The 24,001-nt window shown below is 40.0% G+C and overlaps 1 protein-coding gene across 1 annotated transcript in view; it reads right to left on the bottom strand.

The window, feature by feature from the left end:
- mlphb (melanophilin b) overlaps positions 1-23,598 on the bottom strand; it is a gene marked incomplete at its 5' end in the record, with an annotated part of 37,519 nt that extends 13,921 nt beyond the window's left edge. The window contains 8 exons of the mRNA XM_079170515.1: positions 896-1,134; positions 1,495-1,606; positions 2,334-2,426; positions 6,482-6,534; positions 9,144-9,185; positions 11,593-11,732; positions 13,577-13,798; positions 23,471-23,598. Coding sequence (XP_079026641.1) covers positions 896-1,134; positions 1,495-1,606; positions 2,334-2,426; positions 6,482-6,534; positions 9,144-9,185; positions 11,593-11,732; positions 13,577-13,798; positions 23,471-23,598 — 1,029 coding nt within the window. The remainder of the gene's footprint in view (positions 1-895; positions 1,135-1,494; positions 1,607-2,333; positions 2,427-6,481; positions 6,535-9,143; positions 9,186-11,592; positions 11,733-13,576; positions 13,799-23,470) is intronic.
- Between the last annotated feature and the right edge of the window lie 403 nt (positions 23,599-24,001).

Here is a 24,001-nt window from a genome sequence, read left to right as displayed (position 1 = left end):
AGCACAAAATGAGAGAATCCTTCTGTCTTTGTATGTGTGCCTGTATTGGCGTGGTCTTCCTTCCAGGCTCCTGGTGCAGTCAACTCACACTCCCGCCTGCAATTGGCTCATCATCCCTTCCAGTCTACATTCCCGTCTCCCATCAGCTCATCTACCTTCAGCTCATCTACCTTCAGGTTATCTTCTCCAGCTCTTCATCCACACCTCGATAGATTGATGTTCACTTACTCAAACTCAAACACTTACTCTAGTGATTTTGCCTCCTGCTGTTTTTCCTTCTCTAATGTTAGTCTCGTTGTTCTCCAGAATCCTCACCCGCCTACCAGTCTTCCTGCTTGTCTGTCTGCCTGCCAACCCTCAGAGAGCCAGGTTTTCCCCTCATCAACTCATGCTCACGCCAGCCTCACCATTATTATTTTATACACAAACGAGGAACGAAAAACCGAGGCAAGCTCTCACCTTTGACATATCTTTGAGACATGTAGTCGGTTGTTGTGAATGTGCTGCTTTCATACTTTCTGCTGCTGCTGGATCTCCATCCATCAGCCCCCCTCATATTTATCCCCGATTCAATAAAAACTCTGTCTCACCACCTGTCTGGACCGTATCCTGTGTTCGGGTCCCAGTCGTGTTCCTAATATGTGTATGTGTCTATATGTGCGGAATAGGCGTGCGCACAGGATTGGTTTTGATCCAATAACAAGTAATAACAGGGCCAGAATCCCTGCTTTTGATTTATATAGGCTAAACGCAGCTAATATACTTTAGAGAACGGTTTAATGATTCACGAGCTGAATGCATCATTAACAGGCTACTTTGGGAACCTGGATTTACAAATTTATAAACATTCAGGAATTAAATTTTTTAAGAAAATAATATGACTCATAATAAAGACCTGCGGTGCGGGGTTCGGTGAGGTCAGGCTCTCCTGGGAGGTGTGGCTGTGGGGGCCCAGATGAGACTGGTAGAGAGGGTAGCGCTGGCAGTGGTCGTCCTCCTCGGAGTCCTCAAGGCCGGGCAGATAGCTGCTGCTGCTCTGGGGGAACCAAGCACTCCCACTGCCACAGGAGGAGTAGCTGAGCCGGGAGACGGAGCGAGACGGAAGAGTTTGGCCGTCTGGGTACGCAAGGTCATCTGGAAGAAATATGACGGCAAAATAAAAATGTCCCTTCTCATGGTCAATTTTAAAGCAGGTTCCTTACAAATGACTGTGAAATACAATAAGTGGAAAACAATGGGAGAAATGTAGCTCTGATAAAATACACACAGACATGACATACAATGAGGACAACGTGGCCAAATTTCATGTTTAGAGAAATAATCAGCCGCTCTTGACCAATATTTTCAAGAGTTGCAGAGCTCTGTAATAGCCAGCAGGCCTTTTTTTTGTTACACTGTTACTAACACTACAGTTGTACTAACACTACAGTGTGGGATCTGAGATGTGTTTTGTTCTGTCTTTATCTTGCTGTGGAGCTATTCCCAGGTCCAGACCTTTGCGTTGATCCTTGAAAATCCGGTGGAAAACAGAGGCCACATCTGCCTCAGCAAGCATCGACTCCCTCTCACCTACATCCATGTCCATGATGTCTTGGGAGACCGGCGCCTATGAATGAGGATGGAGAGTGGTCAGAGCTAATTTTGACAAACTGTCAAATCAGTAAAAAGGAGTTAATGATGCTGTTTCAGGCTTAGCGTGAAACTTAGCACCAGAGGAAGAAGGTGGTTGAAGGCATCGGGGTTGTCCCCGGTTTATAAACTGAGGGCAAGAAATGATAACATTGACAATAACAAGACTTATTGTATTGTTGTTCAGCTTCATGATTATAAGAGAATCCCCCACATTGGTGAATTTGGTTTCCCGCTAGTAAAATCATTAATAGTGGCACATGTACTCTTCTTCATACTCTGCAGGCAGATTAAAGTTACTATGGACTGCCCGGGGCAGACTGTCTGTACCCTGCTGCTGTAAAATGAGAGGTTTTCTAAGGGCACTCTGGTGCACGGAAACACTACCGCTGTTGTCCACAGGGACCGCCAATATCAACACAAAAAGTGTTCCTCAATGTAGATTTACATACATTTTTGTGTATTGATTGACAACAGAAATAATGTAGTTAAACAAAGATAATATAGAATGAATCTATCTATATTTATACAATTACAACTGAGGTGACCAACCTATTAATTTAGTGTTTTACTGTTATTAGTTTGGTGTGTGGATGTTTGGTATGTTGGTCATGGCCAATAATGCAACAGTGCTTGTATGAAGGCACGAAGATTAGTTTGGTTTGGGGAAAAGCTGGTTCTGGGGTCGTCCAGCTTCTTTCTACCTGATTCGGCTGTCGTCTCGTTTGGATCAAGTAGTCGCAGCCCAGTTCAAAATCAAAGGGATCGACGGTTAACCGCCTTTTGGTCTTTTTCATCTTCGGAGAGCAGAAAGGGAAACACCATCACCAACAGAGAGGAGTGAGTAGAGAGGGAAGAGAGATGATTAAAATGAAAATGTGTGGACCCGAACAGAGTAAGGATTCACAAATCCTCACCGCTGCAAACACGTGCACGCTATCATGATGGGCCATGCATGCTAGTTCCTATGACATGATCATATAGAAATTTGACATTGGAAAACATCAACATACATATTCCCCAGCAATCATTATTACATACATGACGAAAATACCAAAGAAAATAAGAAATTATTCTTATAATTTAATTAAATCATTTTATAGTTTATGTATCATGTTGTTAAATATTGCTACTGACTATTTAAAAAAAATAGATAACTGTGACTGAGCTGGTTTTGCATTTTTTAAGGGATATATTTAGCAAATGGCACTAGTATTGAGCTAATTTAATTTTTAACACAAGTTGACAGCGTAACACTTTGATGGAGGGCCCGCCCTCTCTCCAACTAGCCGGACCATATGAGCCCCAATGCACAATGTAACCAATTCCTTATTGTTTCTTTTGGAGAACATTAGCCCATTTTGTTCTTCTCGAAAGACATACGTGGCGATTTAAAAAAAGAAAAAAGGATGAAAAACAACACGCTTGAGTCCTTAAAGACTCCTCTAATCCTCAGGATAAAAACATATTTAGTCTGTTGCACAATAAATAAACATCCCTAACCCGTTTGTCTAATTGCAACTACATTTTCTAATCCTGACAGCCACAAATGAGATAATATAAAGTACATGACAAATTGAGCATTTATCATTGTAGGCTACCATTTTTGTTTGGATTATAAAAAAAGTGGCTTGGGTTAAGAATCTTTGTAGGATAATGAATATTTAATCCAAATGGTTAATTGAGTCTTCCAGAACAGCGGTAAGTGTTGTTAAACAACCTGGGTTGCTGGGTATATATTGTTTTGGGATAAACAAATGCTTACCACTGTTACCTAAATGTAATGTTGTTACATGAAAGGCACAAACTGGGCTAGGAGAACGTCTTCTATGCTATTTGGGTATGTGGCTTCTTGTAAGACAGCTTCAAGCCCGGTGTTGTTGACAGAGGACCCACTCTCACCTTGAGCAGGACACTGAATCCAGGCTCCGAAAACCCCACCATGTAGATTCATTGTAACATCTCTGAGTGGGTGAAAATGTCAGGAAAGTTTCCTCACAGGGATCAATGATGGGATTCAATAGGCAGTACTCTATTTGGAACAGTAGAGGGCACTCTGTCTGAGTGAAAATCAAACGGGGCATGTAGATAGCACAGCAGGACCTTGTTGTCGTCAACTTTTCAAAAAAAAAATAATTCTCGGCAGCGGCTGCCGAGATTGAACATAAACAAAGCTTAGCTCCCTCATTACACAGAGACTTTAGTATAAACAATAGTAGTCTTGGTTTTATGACGAATTCCAGAAGATTCAGTGCTCCTTTCTTTACAACCTGTGGACTTGAACCAGAGGCTCTTTCAACTCTGCTCCCACTCTTTTATGTGCGCGATTATGTACGACAGTCTGGTATTTACCCACAATACACCGCTGCCAGTGCTAGTCAGACCGTGCCTAACCTTAGTTGTCACAAGCCGTCAAGGCGTCCCAGCTGTTCATGAGGGCTGGCCTAGATCACATTGATAACCCGTGTAGAAAACACTTCTGCTTCTCAGGAGCCGTCAGCGTGACAAAGATCGATGCTGACCACAGCAGGGTAGGCTCAAACTCCCAAAACATGTGCATGCAAAATGCTGGTTTGAACTTGAATGGGATTGTCTGTTTTGCAGATGAGCTTTGGATCCCCTCACTGAAACATCTATTAATTAAGTAATTAGGAAACAGGAAACTATAGATATAGACAGCTCTTAAACCTTGCCCCCCCCCCCACACTACAATAGCTGACATCTCTAATTGTCAAACAGCTTATTTAAATGTCACTACACCCTTATTAATACCTGTTTATTATATATTTTTCAATATATGTATTAGTATTCTTAGTATTCTCTTACCTTACACACAGAATCATACACATAAACAACTGTGGTATTTAACAGATTCCCCATAAAACATTGATTTAAGTCACAGTAACTGCAAGATGTTAGTATCAGAATTATTATGACCATCACCGTGTAGACTATATACAGCAATGGTGGGCCGTCAGGGCCTTCAAAGCCTTCTCTGCTGGCCTAAACAGAATCACAAAGTTATAGCTATTTTATAATTTAATAATTTTTCTTAAATATGTCTTAAACATGTATTATAATTTATAAAAATATTTTTACCATTATCTTATTTTCTCATTGCACAGCTACTGTCTTCCTCAGTTGCTCTGCTTCCAGTGCAGCTGGTTTTAAGTAGAGCTTTTATCCAATCAGATTTCACCTCTGTGTCTCTAGGTAAGAAAAGAGGCCCGAGGCCTTCAGACTCACAAGTGAATCCCTTTGCAATTTAAGTGAATGGGGACGATATTGTTGATTGTCATAGTCTTCAACCAATCAGATCTTTAGTTTGACATGTTGGACGTATTCTTTGACGTGTCAGAGCTGCTAGCTGGCCTATAAGCACGTCAGCATTATGTGTAGCTCAGTTTGCAGGAGCAGCTCTACAGTGAGATGCAGCGTGTGCTGTGATTGGTCAGTGGGCGAGCACGTGACTATTGTGAAACGAAACTTACAGCAGAGGCGAAATTATGATATTTTTTGCATTTTGCTTGGTGTAGATTTTTTTTTTTTTTCCTAGCTTTGTTTTTTAACACTCAATGGCTGAAATTGGAAGAGAAACGGATTTGTGAGTTGGGATTTAACTGTGGTATTAAACTTTTTGTCAACAAAGAAAAGAGGATGTGATCAGCATTTGGTAAGTCAACTGGTTCGTTTTTTTTACATCTAATATCTGAATGGCCCTTGAGTGTGTAGCAGAATGCATGTTACTGCTGTTGTTTTTCCGTTAAGCTAGTTAGCCTAGCCTCCCAGAACACTTGCGGAGCCCCAGCTGTTTTTGTTCCGGTTCAGAGGAACATAGTGAGCGCAGAAAACATTATATTTCCTACAATTTAAGCTTCTGCATTTTCCAAATGTAATAGTATTATTAAAACGTATTGTTTGGTTTGTAAGCCTCGTACCAAACGATTTAATACAAATACGTAACGTTATATAGTTACAGCCCAAGAAACGAATAATAACCCTAGCTGTGGCGCCATCATGTGGTTATAAGGTGGTATTTCAGCAGTGAAGGCCCAGGTATAAAATGCACGGCCCACCACTGATATACAGTAAATATATATATATATTGTTCCTTGTCCCTTTTTCTATTGTTACCTGTAAAGTCACTACTGGTTTGAATTTGCATCAATAAAAATAAATACAATTTTTTAAAGAGTGGAGATGGTGGCAAACTGTCACTTTTGCACTTTAGTTTTTGCTGAGATTAAACAAGCAAGATAAAACTAGTTAAACTGTAAGTTTTAGAGGTGCTGACAGGTCTCTTTTGCTACTCCTACTTGTGCAGTCTTTATGCTAAGCTAATCTTCAGGCTTTAGCTTTATATTTATCATACAGACACAACGGCGAGAAGCGTGTTTCCTTTACCGAAGCTAAATTTAAAGTATGACGGGAGTTACATTTCATGTTATATTGTCATTGCTTTTTCCGCCTTTGTTGCCAGATATTTGCTTGTGATCTCCCACCATAAAAATAGAGAAAAAGAAAAAAAGAAACAAGGAACATGTTAGGTGTGAGCATCAAATCAACAGAACTGAAGTGAATCGGGTATTTGTGGTTCTCCACGTGTTTAGGTCTCAACCTAAATTAGCAGAGAGAAGCACCAGAACTACCATTGTTTTATGATGCATATCACTGGAATGCTCTCTGCTGGCCACAAACTCACTAAAACTTAAGTACCTACAAAATAGCTGCAAGATGCCTGTTTATTTAATGTTCTCGACAAGCAAACAAAGATTTGGCAGTTAGTGGGGAAGCACATGGAAAAGAACCACACAGTGTACTGAATATATAAAGAAGAAAAGAGTTGCCGTACCCCCTTGTAGTGTTGTGAATCTGTTGCGTCCATACTGTGCTCCTCATATCCATCTGCTGATAAAGAAGGCGGACATGTTAGTGTTAAGCTAAAGCTTTTTAGAATAACTGAATGACAACATCAAATAAACAATACAGAAAAGGATTTATTAAAAGGAATGCAGTGCACAAATAACATCATCTGGCATTTTACTATGCGCATGCATTCATGAGCAAACCTGAGTCACATTATGCAGACTAAGTTCCCGATCCTGAGTAAAGAATAACATCTTTCAAGCCAGCCATTTTTATCTTAACCCAGTGACCTTTTCCTTTCAATGCTTTTTTCGTAAACCTAACCCTAACCCTAACGGAGGGATCATTGTGTGTTTTCAGCCCCTCTTTACCAGTGAGTTGCATTTATATGAGAGAGAGAGAGAGAGAGAGAGAGAGAGAGAGAGAGAGAGAGAGAGAGAGAGAGAGAGAGAGAGAGAGAGAGAGAGAGAGAGAGAGACTGGGAACATCAAAAGCTGCAGAGAAAAGCAAATGTTAAGAATGAGCTTCCCCGATCAGCAGATAAAGTGATAAAGTTGAAAGCTCATGCAGAACAACAACATTGCAGATTAGGTTTATGCTCATTCCAGTAAACAACTGTGACCAGTTACTGCACTGACACTCTCATAATTTCCAACAGAAATCCATTTGAATGACCTTTTGTTCCATCACTCAGAAAATCATCTGCAGGAGAACTGCGCGGGACATAAAAAACACTGAAAGTAGCTAATACCACCACTGCCTCATATGATAATGATAAATAACAGTAATACTTTCCACCAACAGTTTGTTTTAAACCTTGTTGCTTGTGCCTTGTGACTAAAATGTCCCTGGCTCTATTCCTCTACTCTTGATATGCCAAAGTGAATAAAAGCCAGGCGAGCACTGAATGTGCCTGCCTAACCAGAACCTTTTGGTCTGTACCTAAACCACTGTATGAAAAGCGGATCTAAGGAAGACCACACACATAGCTGTGTTAAGCCTCTATGGGGCCCTGGGGGAAAAAATGTGTGTTTGACCCGTTTGTAGTAAAACACAAATATATTTAGGGATTACAAGGGGCCAACAAAACAGGTAATAATGAAGGAGCCACCTTAACATTTTTAATGTATATTCCAAAACAAACTTACAACATTACAACAGACCAACTAACACATGATGTGTATAGGGCCACTCTGCCTGGTAATCCAACCATGACCACACAGACTCAGTGAAAGTGACATTTGTTTTTACAGCAGGACTGTAAGTAATTGAAAATGTCTGACTTGGAATTTGACTAATAATGAGGTCATGAGTCCAAGTCCCCCCATGCAAATGTCTTGGTTTGGTTCAAACAGCTCTAGTGATGGCAAAGTTAGCCCGGTCTGTTGGTTGCACTTTGGTCAAGAGAAATATCTCAAACCATTAAATGCAAAGTCCAGTCGCCCCAAAAAAATGATTGGCTTTGCATGTTTCTGCAAACCACAAATACATTGAATGTCTACATTTTCATTCAGGAAGTGATGTAGTGAACGAAAACAAACTTTTACCCAGAGGTTCTGTGTAAAGCTAAAAGTAGATGTTGACTTCACACTTTAAACGGTTTAATACAAATACGTAACGTTATATAGTTACAGCCCAATAAGAAAGTCTGCTAATGGTGTTTGTTATTTATTGACACTAGTTACGTTGTTACGTTACGTTGTTACGTTACATTGTTACGTTACATTGTTACGTTACATTGTTACGTTACATTGTTACGTTACATTGTTACGTTACATTGTTACATTGTTACGTTACATTGTTACGTTAGAAAGTTAGCTAAGGGTGGTTGCTATTTATTGACGCTAGTAACATTGTTAGGTTACATTGCTAGATTACATTTTTATGTTATGTTATTACGTTATGTTATTACGTTAAGTTGTTAAGTGACATTGTTACGTTTTCTTGTTACGTTATTATTTCAACACAAACCTTAATCTTTCTTCTAACCTTGACCAAGACGATTTTTTGCCTAAACCTAACCAATCCTTTCACAACCTTAACCACGTGGCATTGTGAGTATCTCCAAGCGTGATATGAGGCTTATGCGAAGTATTTATGAAAACATATTTTTGGTTCAGAAACGTCAACATTCAACATATCCCGTGGTTTTCAGAAATGAATGCCAACATTTTTTTTCGTGCCGACTATGTTGGGAGTGATTACCATAAAATGTTGATCTCCACAGGATGAATACCAATGTGCTACGTAGGTGATTCTCTCAATTCTCATCTAATACCTGCAAAACTAATAACAGATTACCATCAGCAGTTTAGCCCTAATTTGCCAACGTTAGCATGCTAACACGCTAAAGTAAGATGGTGAACATGGTAAACATTGAACCTGCAGTGCATGTTAGCATTGTCATTGAGAGCATGTCAGCCTGGTGACATTAGCATTAGGTCAAAGCACCCCTGTGCCTAGGGAAAGCCTCACAGAGAAGCTAGCATTCTAGTAGACACTTAGTCTTGTTTTTAGGGTACTTGGGGTACGATTTGATAAAAAGCACCAAACTGTTGAATATAAGGGAGAGAATAAGCATATTCAAAATATATATGTCCGCCAACAATATCTGACCGTTTCTTATGATTTAGATTGAGTCTACTTACTGTGGACCTCCGGTATGCTCTGTGTATCATATTCATTCGGCTCTGGAAAACAGAAAATACAAAAGAAGACATGACTTATATAGTTGTGTTTAATTACAACTTGAAATGAAAATGAATGAGGTGAGGTTTACAATTTTGCAATTCGGTAACTATAATAAATAGCTCAGCAAATAGTGATAATTCAGGTTGCCTATACTTTCCACATAAAAGTGTAATCAGAAGCCGAAGCAGCAGTAACACCATTTAAACTGAAGAGCTGAGGTCATCCAACTAATTGAGTTACATTCTTTTTTTGCGAATGTGAACAAAGACTGTGTTGTGAGCACCAGTGTTGCATCTCCCCATGTGCACGGAGATACTGTACTCACAGGATGACACCCTCCGAACATTGTGAGCCCAACGGACCACAGCAGCACATACAGTCAAAAGAATGTCTGTGTGTGTTTGGGAGTACAGTCATGCATGCTGAATTTAATCCATGTGCTCGCATAAACGTCTCCATGTGATGAGTGGCTGGTCATTTTGAACACAATGCATCTGTTAACATGCATATTTATGGCTGCGTTTCATAACTGCAACACACAGCTGGATTCCACGTACAAAGACACGACAAGCCAAAGTTTTCTTCTCCCTCCCTCTCCTCTTTCTCTGTCCCTCTCTCTGCTGGTCGCTGGAGCTCTGCATGAGTCCTTTAAGTCCAGGCACAGAATGGGAGACATGTGACTGGAGGATCACAAGGCCCGCTGGGCTAAGCCAGCGAAGCAGCTCTTTCTGTATCCCGTTCCAAAATCCTCCAGGGTGACTCAGTGTAAGTAGTACCAGGAGTCCCGGCTGTCTCCTCATGATTCATTGATCTCCCGATGCAGTGATCTCACTTGGAGACCTGCGGTGTATAATAATGCTTAAAGCTGATATACAGTGTGCTTCAAGGGCACTTGTTTTATGTGTGCTGGGTTTACAACGAAATGTGTGTTGGAATTGACTTTTTTTCCTCTGCAATTGGATATTCAGCACCACAAATGGGGACAAACCAAGTTGTGTGTGTGCTGCCTTCCACTCCATCCTATGCTCTGGGCCTTGACCAGAGGATATTGGCAATGCTGCGTGAACAACTTCAAAAAGAGAGCAAAAAGTTTCGGAAAAAGGTTTGGACGAAGCCTCATATCGTCACTGCATCAGAATTTAAACACCCAGCTTCAGAAACACAAACCTTTTCCCCCCAATGGGAATAACTTCTCCAGAGGTACAGCATGCAGTGTAAATGTCCCACAGGGCAGAGCTTCCGGTCAGTTAAGGACAAAACCTAACATTTAACTTAAAGGGGGCCAGGCCCGATCTGCATCCAGGCCTGAGACACTAGTCTGTGACAGCGCTCGGCACAGCTGTGAAGAGCCAGAGTTGGGGAAAACAGGAAAGATGGAAGAGATTAAAACCCTGTGACAGATTTGGCAGCCTGTTGTATATGGCTTACTATGTGGAAAAGAGAAAGGAAGTTCATTCTTGTGGCTCAGTGTCACAAAATGACGGGTCTTAATAGCCAAGTGGTGTCTTGAGCAGGTGTTGGGCCACCAGGAGCTTGAAGAACGCCATTCTTTTAAATTATATTCCATAATTCAATGTTTTTTTTGTGATGGTGGGGAGCACTATCTAATCTCTTATATATGTTCTGTTGGGTTGAGATTTGGTGACTACAAAGGCAATGGCATTCAGTCCAATAGTGTCTACTTGCATTAAGAGCCTGCTATTTCTTGTTCACAGGGATAATGTGAGCTTCACTTCGAAAAAAAATTCAGTACCAAGTCCAATTCTTGAACTGGAACTTGATAACTGACACAACCTACACATATGATGCACAAGTCATGGTTATGTTTAAACCAATTTTTGGATTCAACAGGCTGATACACATTCTCCATGCGATAGAGTACAGAATGCAGCTGTTGAATTTCCTTGAAGCCTTTCATTTATTGGAGATTTCTTGCAGTTAGCTCAAGATGACATCCACTTCTGGCCTGCAGCTCCCCCAAAGGGCTTGTAAGTGAGTGGAACTTCCATGAGTGGAACGGATGGAAATTAGTTCAGGTTGCCCCCTTCAAAGTCACCTTGACCTGAGACCTGACATTCTACCACATCTGCAACATTTGATTCACACTGCTTCACATTCAGGTAGACATTCCCACTTGGCAGCTGCCCAGTTTTTGACTGTTGCCCACTGAACAGCTTCAGTCTGTGGGGGTAAATCTCCACAGAGACCACAGTGACAGTATTTGTTAAGTAAAGGGATGTGACACGATTGACTTACTACATGCCGATTTCCCCAAGTGGATCAAGGATTAAAACGTTCCACTCCTGAAACCTTTTCCAAAACCAATTTGTCAACAAATTCTCACGTTTTGTACATTTTCTGTACAGAAAACCAGCCACAAGGGCATCTTAGCATTTACGAACTCACCTTCAAGGTCATTTTGAGAGCAATTGCGTTCCCCGCTAAGCCTCCTGAAGAGCGATCGCATCACCTTGGCACTGCCGAAGCGCTTAAAGCGGGTACGGACGTTTTCGTGGTACCACTCCAGAGTGCCAATCTTGAGGACCCTGTTAAAAAAAAGGAGGAGGCAAAATAGATACTAATGATTTCAAACACAGATCAGTCACATGAAAAAGTTGTTAGAATACAAACATTCCAACAACAGGGACTGAGTATGACTCTTCTGTCACACAAAGCAAGAACATGACATTCCTGACTGCTATGCTGAATGCAGGTTTAATCACGAGATGTATAGCATGATCTTTTCCAGACATCGGCTGAGGTCAGTGAAAGGGCTTTTCGTGCTCAGCCACATCTGAGCAAACAATAGTATAATGGTTACATATGGAGCTAGAGCGAGCTCCAAAAACCCCCCACATAACTCATACGTTATATACTAGTCTTTGTCCACTAGCTGCTGAAAAGCTTACACATGTATTGATGAGGCGCTTTCTCGCTCACATCACTGACTTTGTTCCTGCATTCAAAAACCTCTATAGTGGAACTTTAAAGCAGAGCTCCAGTGACTTTTGCCCTCATTTTCTTTCATAGCTGACTTACATTAATATTCATCACAAGCTTTGTGTCAGACCCCCAGGGTGTAATGCATGTACACGACCAAACAGCATGGTTACGTATGTTCTTTATAAAACAAGTTTTGGATTACAGGGGAAGCATGGTATCATTTTCATTTTACTCAAAGCCTGAAAACAGCCACTAGTTTTATTGCATTCCTTTAGCATGGATAGTGAAGCTCTAAAGACAGACAAGGCAGCCGCACAACTGTAGAACCACAGAGGCACGAATTAAAACTTGAGTTTATGCATGTTTCTATGGAATGACATTTCAACATACAGACATACATACATACATACATACATACACATATATATATATATATATATATATATATATATATATATATATATATATATATATGTCTATGAAATACATAATGAAAAGAATCCTAATATGACAAAAAAATATACAAATACATGTAAATATGAACATATTAATGAATAAATATAGTTAAAATATAGTTTTTTTATTTGAAAAAAAGCAACTGTTTTCAAAGGACAGCTTTTATTTATTTCAGGTGACTTTTATAACATAATTCCATGACCTGCCAGTTAGCACAGCTGTGTAAGTATATAGATAAGGTGAAAGATAAAACAGACCTGTTTTTTGAAACATTTTCTCATTATCAAATATAATTTGAATTTATGCTTATCCTTGTTGTTGTGCTCAGTACTGTTCTGAAGAGCAGTGCACCATCAAGATGTAAGTAGCTTTAAAGAAATGATCAGAGTGAAACTGAAGGTCTGGTAGACTCCAGGAAAAAGAATGGCGAGTTATTACTGATGCAATGTACAGAAATATGGACAGTATGTAGAATGTGTGACATCATCCATAGGCATGCTGTGGTGACATATGGGCTCACTGCCTGCTGCCAAATCATTAACAAATGATAAACTGGTCTAATAAAATATACTTTATAGTTATTTTATAGTAAAATAAACACAACATGATGGTTTATAACGTTTCATAATCAGTATTAATGCTATAATTTCTGTAATGTTATTATTTTGTGTCTATGAAATAATTTACTTCTAAGTAAAACTTTGTTTAATAGCTGACGAGAGACGGTAATATTAACATAATTAATACATTAGTAAACTATTTATTAACAGTTAATAATTGCACAAATTATAACATTTTATTAGGATATCAAGTATTTGTTAATGACTAAGAAATGATTTGTAACCTTTTATGCAATTTTTTGCAAAACATCTATAAACAAAACATCGATAAATGGACCAGAAACCAATTAATAACCAGTGACAAATTCATTTATTCATTTGTTTATCAATCTACCATTTATCAATGATGGTTATTATTTGTCATTTCCTACCTGGCCATGCGACAGGGATTGCACACCCAGCCCAGCTCTTTCTTGTTGTACAGACTGCAGGACTTGCAGATGAAGAGCTGGCAGTCCAGACACTGACGCTTGCTGTTGACCAGGAACTTGAAGGGCTGGAGACATCGAATACAGTGTGACTCAGCCAGGCTGGTCTGGTTGCCCAGCAACTCCCTCTTGGTGTCTTCTTTTTCAATCTTGGTCTTTAAATCCCTAAAAAAGACAAAAACCCAAGTGCTCAGTGAAGTACAATGAAAGAGATGAACGTGTCAAAGAAAAACTACTTTAATTAACGTATTCTTGAGATACAGGTTAATGAATCGTAGGTAATATGCAGAACTCAGCACTCAAGAGAAAACCACTTTTTACTTCAGGGTTCCACACAGCCGCACATAAAGTGTGTCATTATTTTGTATTACTTGTTGCACTTACATGGCTTCATTGTGCCAATGTCACCATCTGGCATGCCAACGTCATTTTATGGACATTCCATGTCTCATGATAAGGTTTTTAGTGTACGCCTGCAATTTAGGTCAGGCAACAAAACCACTTAGTTGGGTTTAGGAAAAACATCATGGCTGGGCTTCAAGGTAGAATACATTACATTTGGTTCGCTAAACACGTGACATTCAAAGTTGGCCCCTCCTCCTCTGCTCAACGAGTCAGTGAGGAAGAGACGCTGCCGGATTTTGAATGAATGCAGCCGGGCGGGGCAGAGTTCATCCTGTCGACTCTGCTCACACAGCAGAGGAGATGGAGAGGAGCAGGGGGAACACATAAAAACATGCAGCCATGTAAGGGGGACTTGTGCCCATGAAGGTAATGCTCGGTATCAGACACTGAGGGGCGTGACATGGCGTTGGTATTTGATAACCTGAAAGGTTATTGCATTAGATAAGGGCCCAAAAGCTCTTTGCTGACACCCAGAAAGGCAGGCTCTCTGTAGACATCAATGCACACTTCTAGTGGGTAAGAAGTGATGACTGAGACGGATTATATTTGTATCAGTCTATACATAGTTTTTTTTATATAAAGTAACCTAAACTAAGTAAAAGGTAAACAACATAACAAAAGTACGAAAACACGTCACAAATATCACTATGGTAACATCAAACAACACATTGGGACACAAACACGGGTCTCAAACACCGGCCTCTTGGTTGAAAGTCCTTTGTTCATTTGACCCATCCACCATAAGTAGTCTCACTCAGTTTTTAAACTGTTACAGCTCTGAGCAGAGCATATTAACATATATACATTTACTTTGCAATCTACATGGCATAAAATGACACGCAAAAAATACAAATGGCGTTGTTGTTGTATGCTAAATGACTCAATTGTCTTCTCAGTCATGCGCCAATTTGGTGAGACAGCTCATCAGGTTAAACAAAGTTTAAACCTGATAATTGTTTGCAAATGGCCTTTACTAACATCTTGTATATAGTGGTACAGTTAATATGGCTGTCAATTAAGCTGCCTCATTTCAGCTGTAGAAATAAACACTACATAACTGTTTTTGAATGTACATCTTGCGACAGGAAATAGTTTTGCCAAATTGTGTTCTAAGTTGAGACTGGCTTCAATGAGGTTTGTACTCTACTTATGATAGAACTCAGCCATATTTGGTACCATCAAGCCTGAATCAAACCCAAAACCAAACCTTTTGCTCACTTAATCTGGCATCCAGAGCTGTAACTGAAGAGGCCACCCAGAAACACTGAGCAGACCCATGAACTGTTGTTTGCCAAGAAATAGTTCCGCCTTGTATACCCCTCTAAACATGGCAATTTTTACATTTCTGTTGACATTTGGGTATATGACATGAGACAGCTTCAGAGTTGCTGGTAATTGTATTTTTCTATTTGGGCCAGATCCAGGCTAGCTGTTTCCCCCTGACTCCAGTATTTATGCTAGGCAAAGCTAACCATATCCAACACTACTCATGTCACTCAGAAACAAAGCCAACAAGCACATTTCCCCACTGAACTAATAACTGCTGGATATATTTGAAGGTAAATTTCTAATGTATTATTCACGTTTTCACAGCTAATAAAATGAACCATATACCATTTCTTTATACAGAGATTTTATGAGTCAAACTGCTGGCTGACAATGATGATTGAACAGATGCTTGTCAGCACACGGATGGCTTCGTTTTGGGAACTCTGTGTCAACATTATGTCAGCCTTGTTATAGGCCGAAAAAGCTGCAGTGTTTCTCCAGGAAACATTTAGTGCTACGGTTACAATAAAAAAATAAATAAAAATCAACAAGATAGGTGAGGAATAGCTTCACTGTGCATGGCCCCTTCATTTAGATCTTAATCGCTTCAGCATACTGTATAACGTAAATAAGCAAAATGTGCGACAATCTCATGACAGTAAAGTGTAGTGTCCCTTAAAGTGACATGGGTGTGTTAGAATGTGTTTATTACCTAGAGTAAAAATACTAATACTGTACCAGGCAGCAACCTCCAATTCTGAAAAGTGGAGCCAATGTTGAAGTGCCTTAAACTTGCATTCTCTCTAATGGCCATCAGGGGGCGACTGCTCCGGTTGCAAAAATAAGTCTTATTAGAAGTCTATGAGAAAATGACTCTACTTCTCACTTGATTTATTACAGTAAACATTGTAAACATGAGTTTATGGTCTCAATCTCTAGTTTCAAGTCTTCGTCAATACAGCATGATGTTCATTTAGTAAATTATGGTCCATTTAGAGTCAAATAGACTATAAAGCAGGGTATGCTTTAGGGCGGGGCTACCTTGAGATTGACTGGCTGCTACCACGTCGCTGTCCGGTCTGGGAGTTGTTTCTGATTTCATCTTAGAAATTGAGGCCTTTCACAGTGGTTTCAGTTCATGGAAGTTAACTGTAACATTTTGGTCGACTAAAAATGTCTTATTAGGCGTTCGGTTGTACTGAGCTCTACCCTCTCAAGTCACTTTTGGTGTGAATTAATGTCGCATGTGTATGTGTGTATCATTTGGTTTCATATCACCGGTTGACTGACTATGTTATACTTTTTTCACATTTTTAAAACAATTGCATAATGCATACCTTTGTTTGCTCAAGTGTCATCACTCAAACTTAAACACGTAATGGTTTTGTTGAAGCCTTTATATTATACACGAAAAGCAAAACAGATCGCCCTGTTTCCGTAAGTGTAAAAAAGAAAAAAGAGCTGTGGTTGTTTTGTGGCAGAGTGGTTGAGTCCTCACGGATGATGGGCTGTAAAGAGTTATTTAGTGCTACACTTTACAGTCACATTTTTTGTTATTTAAGAAACATTCATTTTGAGTAATTATTTAGCAGTTAGACAAAAAATCCATTCCAGCCTTTAATTTCTTTTCTTCCATTTAAATCAACACTTCTTCTTGTAGCAACACGTAGCTAGTGGAGAAGCAGTTGCAGAAAAGTTACTTTCTTTCTTGTAATGTTCTCACTCGATTATTTTAGCAATGTGTTTTATAAATGAGTGAATCTGAGCTCCATTATTACATTTGAAAGAAATCTGTCTTCAAGTAATAAATATAGCTGTGCAGTGCAAAACGACCTGCACTAACGTCAGTCAAATTCTTATTAAAAACTTAAAGCGATGGTGTGTAGGATATGGTGGCATCTATCAGTGTAGTTTTACATTGCAGTCAGAATACCCCTCCGCTCACTTCTCCCTTTTCAAGACTGCGGTAACGTGAGCCACAGAGTACAAAACCGTGGCAACACTGTTGGTCTCGCTCAGAGGTCATCTCTACCATAATAACACGACTTCAGCACTACAACGGAAGTGAGATGGAGGCTGTTAGTACCACGATTTTACACTCTATAAAACCTGGTGGCCTTCAGGTAATGTAAAAAAGTTAAAAGGGCCGGAGTTTGGTTGTTCCCTTCTGGCCTACTATAGAAACGTTGCGGTGCAACATGGTAGACTCGGGTGATTATAAACTAATGAACACATAATTCTTGAATAATTTTGTTCCATTTCTGCTAATAACCTCCGCCAAAATGCTAAAAACTGGCCATTTAACAAATTAACCCATACTTCCTCTACTCTCCGAGTTGCGGTTTAAATGCTTGCTTTGAGTCAGACTTTTTTCTTGAGCTAAGTTTGAGGCATTCTTGTGCTGATTGCTGGAAAAGAAACAGCCTCACTCAGCGCTGAGAGATGCTGACGGTAGTGGAGAGGAAAACATTCAGAAAACAAATCCCAAATGTCAAGCAGCTTGGGTGGAGTCTGGCAAAACACCCACAGAGGATGAGAGGATACTTATTGTTTATTATTAAAGTTTTTTTAGGCCATGCTTTTTAAATTATAGCCCAGATCATCGGGATGAATTGGAAACTCTCAAACCGTTAGCAGATACAGCTGATGGCCATTAGCAATATGATTTCAAAGTACTATCTCCAGAACATCAAATCCCACAGATCTGATATACAAGATGGCCTTCTGTGACTCAACAAGATGTGTGCTGTAGGCAACTTTCAGGCCTACCGAGCCTTCTCCAGTCTGTGACTGTGTGGTTGTCAGCATTTCACAGTTGATGTGATAAGCTGCAAGGTTTTTTTAGGGTTAATGGGTTAGTTTGGATTCACCAAAGTCTCACAATAACAAACAAACAAACAAACAATAACACAAACGAACTAATCGAGGCAGCCGTAGACCAGCAACGTCCGCCATTCATATTTTTTGCACCTCCTTAATTCATGTCAAACATGCTGCTTTTGATACATCTGTAAATGTGAGGGTCCTCATTTGCAGCAGGTGATTTATTCTTTGCAATATTGATATGCTTTTATGAACCATTGTAAAAGGAACCCTGTGGATTATTATATTATAGTTCATGTCTTTCTTGTTTTGGCTGCTACATTACATTTGCAGTTGTTTCACTCATAGGGACTTGTATTGCCTTTGCTTATGAGTTACTGCAGGTTTATAATCCTACATCACTGAACAAACACAGGACAATGCTCACTCTCACATCCACACACATGCTCGCACACACTTGACACAATTACATTATTTTTTATCTTATCTTCCATTCTTTCTTCCTTTCTTTCGTTGTAATGTAATGTCTTATTCACACTTTATGTTTGTAATTTTGTAAAATTTTAATATTATATAGGTGGAGGCTTCAAATAAGCCCAGTTGGCTTTCTGCCTCCTCCTGCACTGTGATATTCATTTATCTCTGTTATGATTGTTTGTTTTGAATTTCATTGTTTGAATTGTGCAAATAAATAAATAAAAATAAATAAATAAATAAATAAATAAATAAATAAATAGTACTTTAGACTAACGTTTTACACACAAGTGACGCCATCCACAGTCCTGCCATTGGTTTCACACTATTCCACAGCAAGCTAGTAAACAAGGATGCATACAATGCATTAATGCTAGAAGTTTTGTTTGTTCATAAGAAAACTCCACCTTCAAGTTGAGACCTTACATTCATTTTCAAATGAAAGGAATGAACACTGCACTACAGCACTTATGAGATTGTCTCTCTCCTCCTTTTTTCATGTTGGAAAAATTGGAGGTCATAAAAAAAGCCTTACATTGTAAATAGTAGACGTGACTATGTTTTACTAAGCTTTGTCCTCAAAATGCTCACTTTTCCTCAGGATTTGATTAGAAGCAGGTACTGGAAAGTTTATGAGGAAGCTCGGGAATCCGGGTTCGCCAGCCAGACGTTCACTTAGACACAGACAGTTACAGAGACCAAAGTAACTGATTGTTCCCATACAAGGTGCTCTGCTCGCCATGTCCGTCCACACAAATAAAATCCTCTCTAGTTTAAATGAACTTCCTGTTTCAGATGTTCTTAACCAAGTTTGAGCTGGTGTGTGTCTTTGATCTTAACATCACAACCTGATATGCTACTCTTTGCCTCTCTCTGAAGTCCGTACTAGAACCTGACAGGTTAACATGCACTCCAGTGGGCGAGTGAGTGGGAGACAAAGAGATAAAAAGCAGGACTCACACACACAAACATACAGCTTTCCAGAAAAACAATACGCAGTTCAAATTAACTTTGAAGATATGTTTACATGAAATTATCAATCTTCAGACAGCCTTTTAAAATACCACTATGTCAATGCATTACCTGGGTTTGACTGACATGAACTGATGTGATATATTTATTTATATATAATTAAAATGCGTGTGAATGTGATGGTGTTTTGCCATATATTTCATATATATATATAGAGAGAGATATACATATATATATATATTAAATATAGCAAATATATATTTCATATGACCAGACTATTCCAGGGCTGACACCATCACATTCACACACATTGTATTTATATATAAATAAATATATCACATCAGTATATATATATATATATATATATATATATATACACACAAACACACACATATAGATGGATAGATACTAGTTGACACTTCTGCAGTGGCTATTACTATAAATATGATTCCTGTGAAATCATGTGAGGATTTTTGAAACTTTTTCTCAAAACACACTTACGAACCTAATAAAAATATGTATTTATACTATTTACACTTTATTTGAGTGGACTTGGTAAAGGAGTCATTGCCAAATTAAACTACTTCATTCAACAATCCAACATGTGTGGCTTTTACAAGATTTAGGCGTGACAGTTTTATATGTAAACCATGTGAGGATCTGTACCTATTTATAGATCGCAGAGGCCTGGGAAGAAAACAACAGTTGCCGGCTCATTTGGATGGAAAACGAATAGCTGAAGAAGAACCTTGGCAGGATCCGTAACCTACTGTGTGGTTGAAATTGTTGTCTGGTATTTGTGAAGGAAGCTCACGAACGGAGACGAACCTACATGGCACCATATAGGAAGGTTCTGACTCCCCGGCCTGCCGTGAACACTGACCAAAACGCTGGTTTTCTTAACCAAAGTCTGACTCACCATCCGTTTCTTCTTTACGAAATGAAGGCTGCTGACAAGAAGTTTCTTGGAAGGTCCCTTTTATCATGCACATGCAGACACATAAAGGCACAATGTTTAACAGTATATGAAGGGTATGGGAAAATACATAGCGACTGTATGAATAAGCAGGAGATTTGTCTGAGATAGCGAGTTTAAAAAAAATTTCATTTAGTAAATGATGGTCCATTCAGAGTCAAATAGACCATATCGTTACCAGAGCCGTATACGGTGTCTTTACGTCACTCCTCCACATTCCACATATGGTAATTTCCATTCATTAGTCTAGAAAAAAACAACATGGTGACGGCTGTATTCCAAGATAGCGATGGCAAATTTGTCAAACTCAAGGCTTCAACACGGCAGTCCAAAAACCAATGGGTGACGTCACGATGACTACGTCCACTTCTTATATATCGTCTATGGTATAAAGTTAGCGTTAGCTTCCATACATCACCTGTTTTGTAAGTCTGTCACTCTATGCATTCTAAGCTGTGGACAGATTAGAGATACACATACATGTACATCTTGCAAAAACAATGTGCCACTGAACATTTTCTTCATTTTGTGTCAGGATCCCTGTTGGACCTTGTGGGTTAACCTCTGGTTTTCCCCAATCTCCTCTCCTCATTTGGCTGTCATTTCCCTGTTTGTTGTGTTGTGCCATGTGCTCTGGGATTTTTCCTCTGCCTCCAGTCACTCCCATAGCCACACCCCTGACTGGTGCACAGCTGCAGCCACTCAGCCAATTACCTCCCACAGGCTGACACACCAGACGCTAGTTACACTAATCCTTTCCCCTGCCACTATAAGAACCCTGGTCCTGCAGTCTGGGGTTGTCAGTTCGTCCCGTCTTCCACCCGCTTCAACCCTGCATCGCCTGCTGTCTCGAGCGTCCGCCCTCCGGTGTCCTACGGTCCGGGAGTCCCCCGTTCCACTGTTGTGTTCCAACAGTTCGTCTCGCCCCTCCGGTGTCCTACGGTCCGGGAGTCCCCCTTTCCTCTGTTGTGTTCCAACAGTTCGTCTCGCCGACGCTCTGCCTGCCTACGGTGTCTGCCTCCGGTGTCCTACGGTCCGGGAATTCCCCGTTCCTCTGTTGTTTCCCAACAGCTCTTGTCGCGGACGCTCTGCCTGCCTCCGGTGTCGTGCCACGGGACACACACCGTCAGTCTGCCTGCCCTCCGGTGTCGGACCACGGGTACCACACCGTCGATCCGGCCTGCACGCTGTGTCGGACCACGGGCTCCACACAGTCCTTCCTGTCGGTAATCAGCTGTGATCAATAAAGACTGTTTTCCTGACTCTATCTCCTGTGGTCTTGCTATTGAGTCCTAGTCCTTGCATTCCCGTGACATTTTGTGGACTATCCTTACTATCCTAGAGAGGATAACTGCTGCTGCTGTGCAGGGGTCAACCCACATCCAAGCATTGGAGGAAATTCCCTTCAAACCTCTTCCTTCCACAGCTTGATATTTAAACCATCCATCCGTCACTGGTGCCAAGGAGACATGTGAGCAGTATTTTGGTGAGTCAGCAGCAATGACTGAATCGTCTGTTGGAAATGTACAGCTCAACGAAGTTGTCCAGTCTTCAGGAATAGAGTGCAGTATGTAGTTTCCACTCAGTTGTACTAAATTTAAATCAAACAGTCAGCATCTCTCAATAAAAAAAACCCAGCCGATAACCAATTATCTAGCATTGTAGATGAGAAGACAGGACATGTGATTGCTGGCTTACCATGAAATGTGAGCGCTGCAGTGGCTAGTGGTAGCCATAGGCAATATCGATTAATGATCACAGTGGCTGCTTTTCAGCAAAAGTAAAATAGTCATATAACACAACATGAAGCTGTAAAGCACACTGCCCTCTCTGATGGAAAGTTTCAAGCTGAAGTGTGCTTTGTTGTGCTTATAACTCCACCCAACAGTGATGTCACAAGGTCCTTGAGTAGCATTTCTTCATCATTGCAGCACAGTGAGTAAAGCTGAGTAAACCACTGCTGTGCAGGGGCAGTTGGGTGAGTCTTTAAAGGGCGGGTCCATTATATATATATATATATTTTCTTAGGTTTTTATATCATTCTGTAGCTTCCCAGTGGTGTTCCTTATGTATTCAAATCACTTCTAAAAACGTTTCCCCATGTAACCTGACTCAGGTGTTCTACATGATGATGTTGCTACATAGAAAGCTACAGGTCTGCTGAGACCCTCAGCTCCTTTGAATCAAGATTGAAGACTTTTCTGTTTGCTGCTGCCTTTAATTGAACCAGATTCAATGATATTCATCAATTTCTGCATTTTACTACCACTGTATTTTATTTCTTTTTATTCTGCTTTTTAGTGTAAAAAATATGGTGTTCTCTGCATTGATTTAAGTGTTTGAGCTTTTTTGTTACTTCCAGCACCGTATTTAAGGTAAAGCTGGGTGAAGCATTATCCTGCATTTACTAATCTTTCATTTAGTGTCCCAAATTCACAGAGCGATTGAAGGTGACCAGAATTAGCACAGGCGGTGGAGACATATTCACCTAGACTAACAAAAGCCCTAATGGCTTCAAAAAAAGTTGTTACAAAGGAAAATACTTTACCACACATGAGTCCCAGCTAAAATATATGATATAAAAGACTTTTAATTTAATATAGTACAAATTTGTCTGGATTGGATAATAGGGTCAGAATTTCAATTAAAACATCTGGATTTAAATTTAGGCTACAGTCAATTTTAAGTAATATATGATTCATTACTATTTGTGTTTTATTAATTCCATCCCCCAAAGATAATACATGTATGCAGCGCAGCATAACATTAAGTTAAAAAAGGGAATCCATAGTAAGGCTAATCCTGAACTCATGAAGCCATGAGCATCAAAGGGATGACTTCTATTGGTTTGTTGAGAAACAGATGTGCATCGAAAAGAAATAAAACAAATACACGTGATCTTTTTTTTTTTAACATACCCAAGTCTGTTGTCCTCCTTCTTCCTCAGGTCGAAATCTCTCTGGACGACTTCCCAAACATGCTTGGCCTCCTCATCTGTGAGCTTGGAGAGATCCAGCTTCCTGCCTGTTGTGGTGGTGGCAGGCATAGTTGCGAGGCTCATGCCGGTGAGCTGGCAGGCTGTCTTGCTGGCCTACATTTGGCCGATAAAAAAAGTTTTAAGCTACATGAGGAGGATTTTGAATGCTAGTATTTAAAATGAACTTCAGTGAAAACACTACCATATGTAAAAATAGGTCACTTAAAATGAGGTCACTTGTATTCTCTTTTCCAAATAATCAACCAGTGTTGCGCGGCACACCCTTTTATGCTACATTGCTGAAGTTCACAACTTGACATGAGTGGTAATCCGTTGGTCAGGTTTATCGTGTCACATTCACGGTGTACCGTGTGACGAATGGTTGAAAATACATTTCCTGCAGAAAGCTTGCACGTGAATGCCCCTGCACTCATCGGTGGGAGATGGGGGAATACATTTGATACACAGCTCT

The sequence above is a fragment of the Pholis gunnellus genome, assembly GCF_910591455.1.
Source record: "Pholis gunnellus genome assembly, chromosome: 12".
Taxonomy (NCBI): Eukaryota; Metazoa; Chordata; class Actinopteri; order Perciformes; family Pholidae; genus Pholis; species Pholis gunnellus.
Note: the sequence above shows the minus strand (reverse complement) of the source record. Positions and strands in the feature narration are given on the sequence as shown.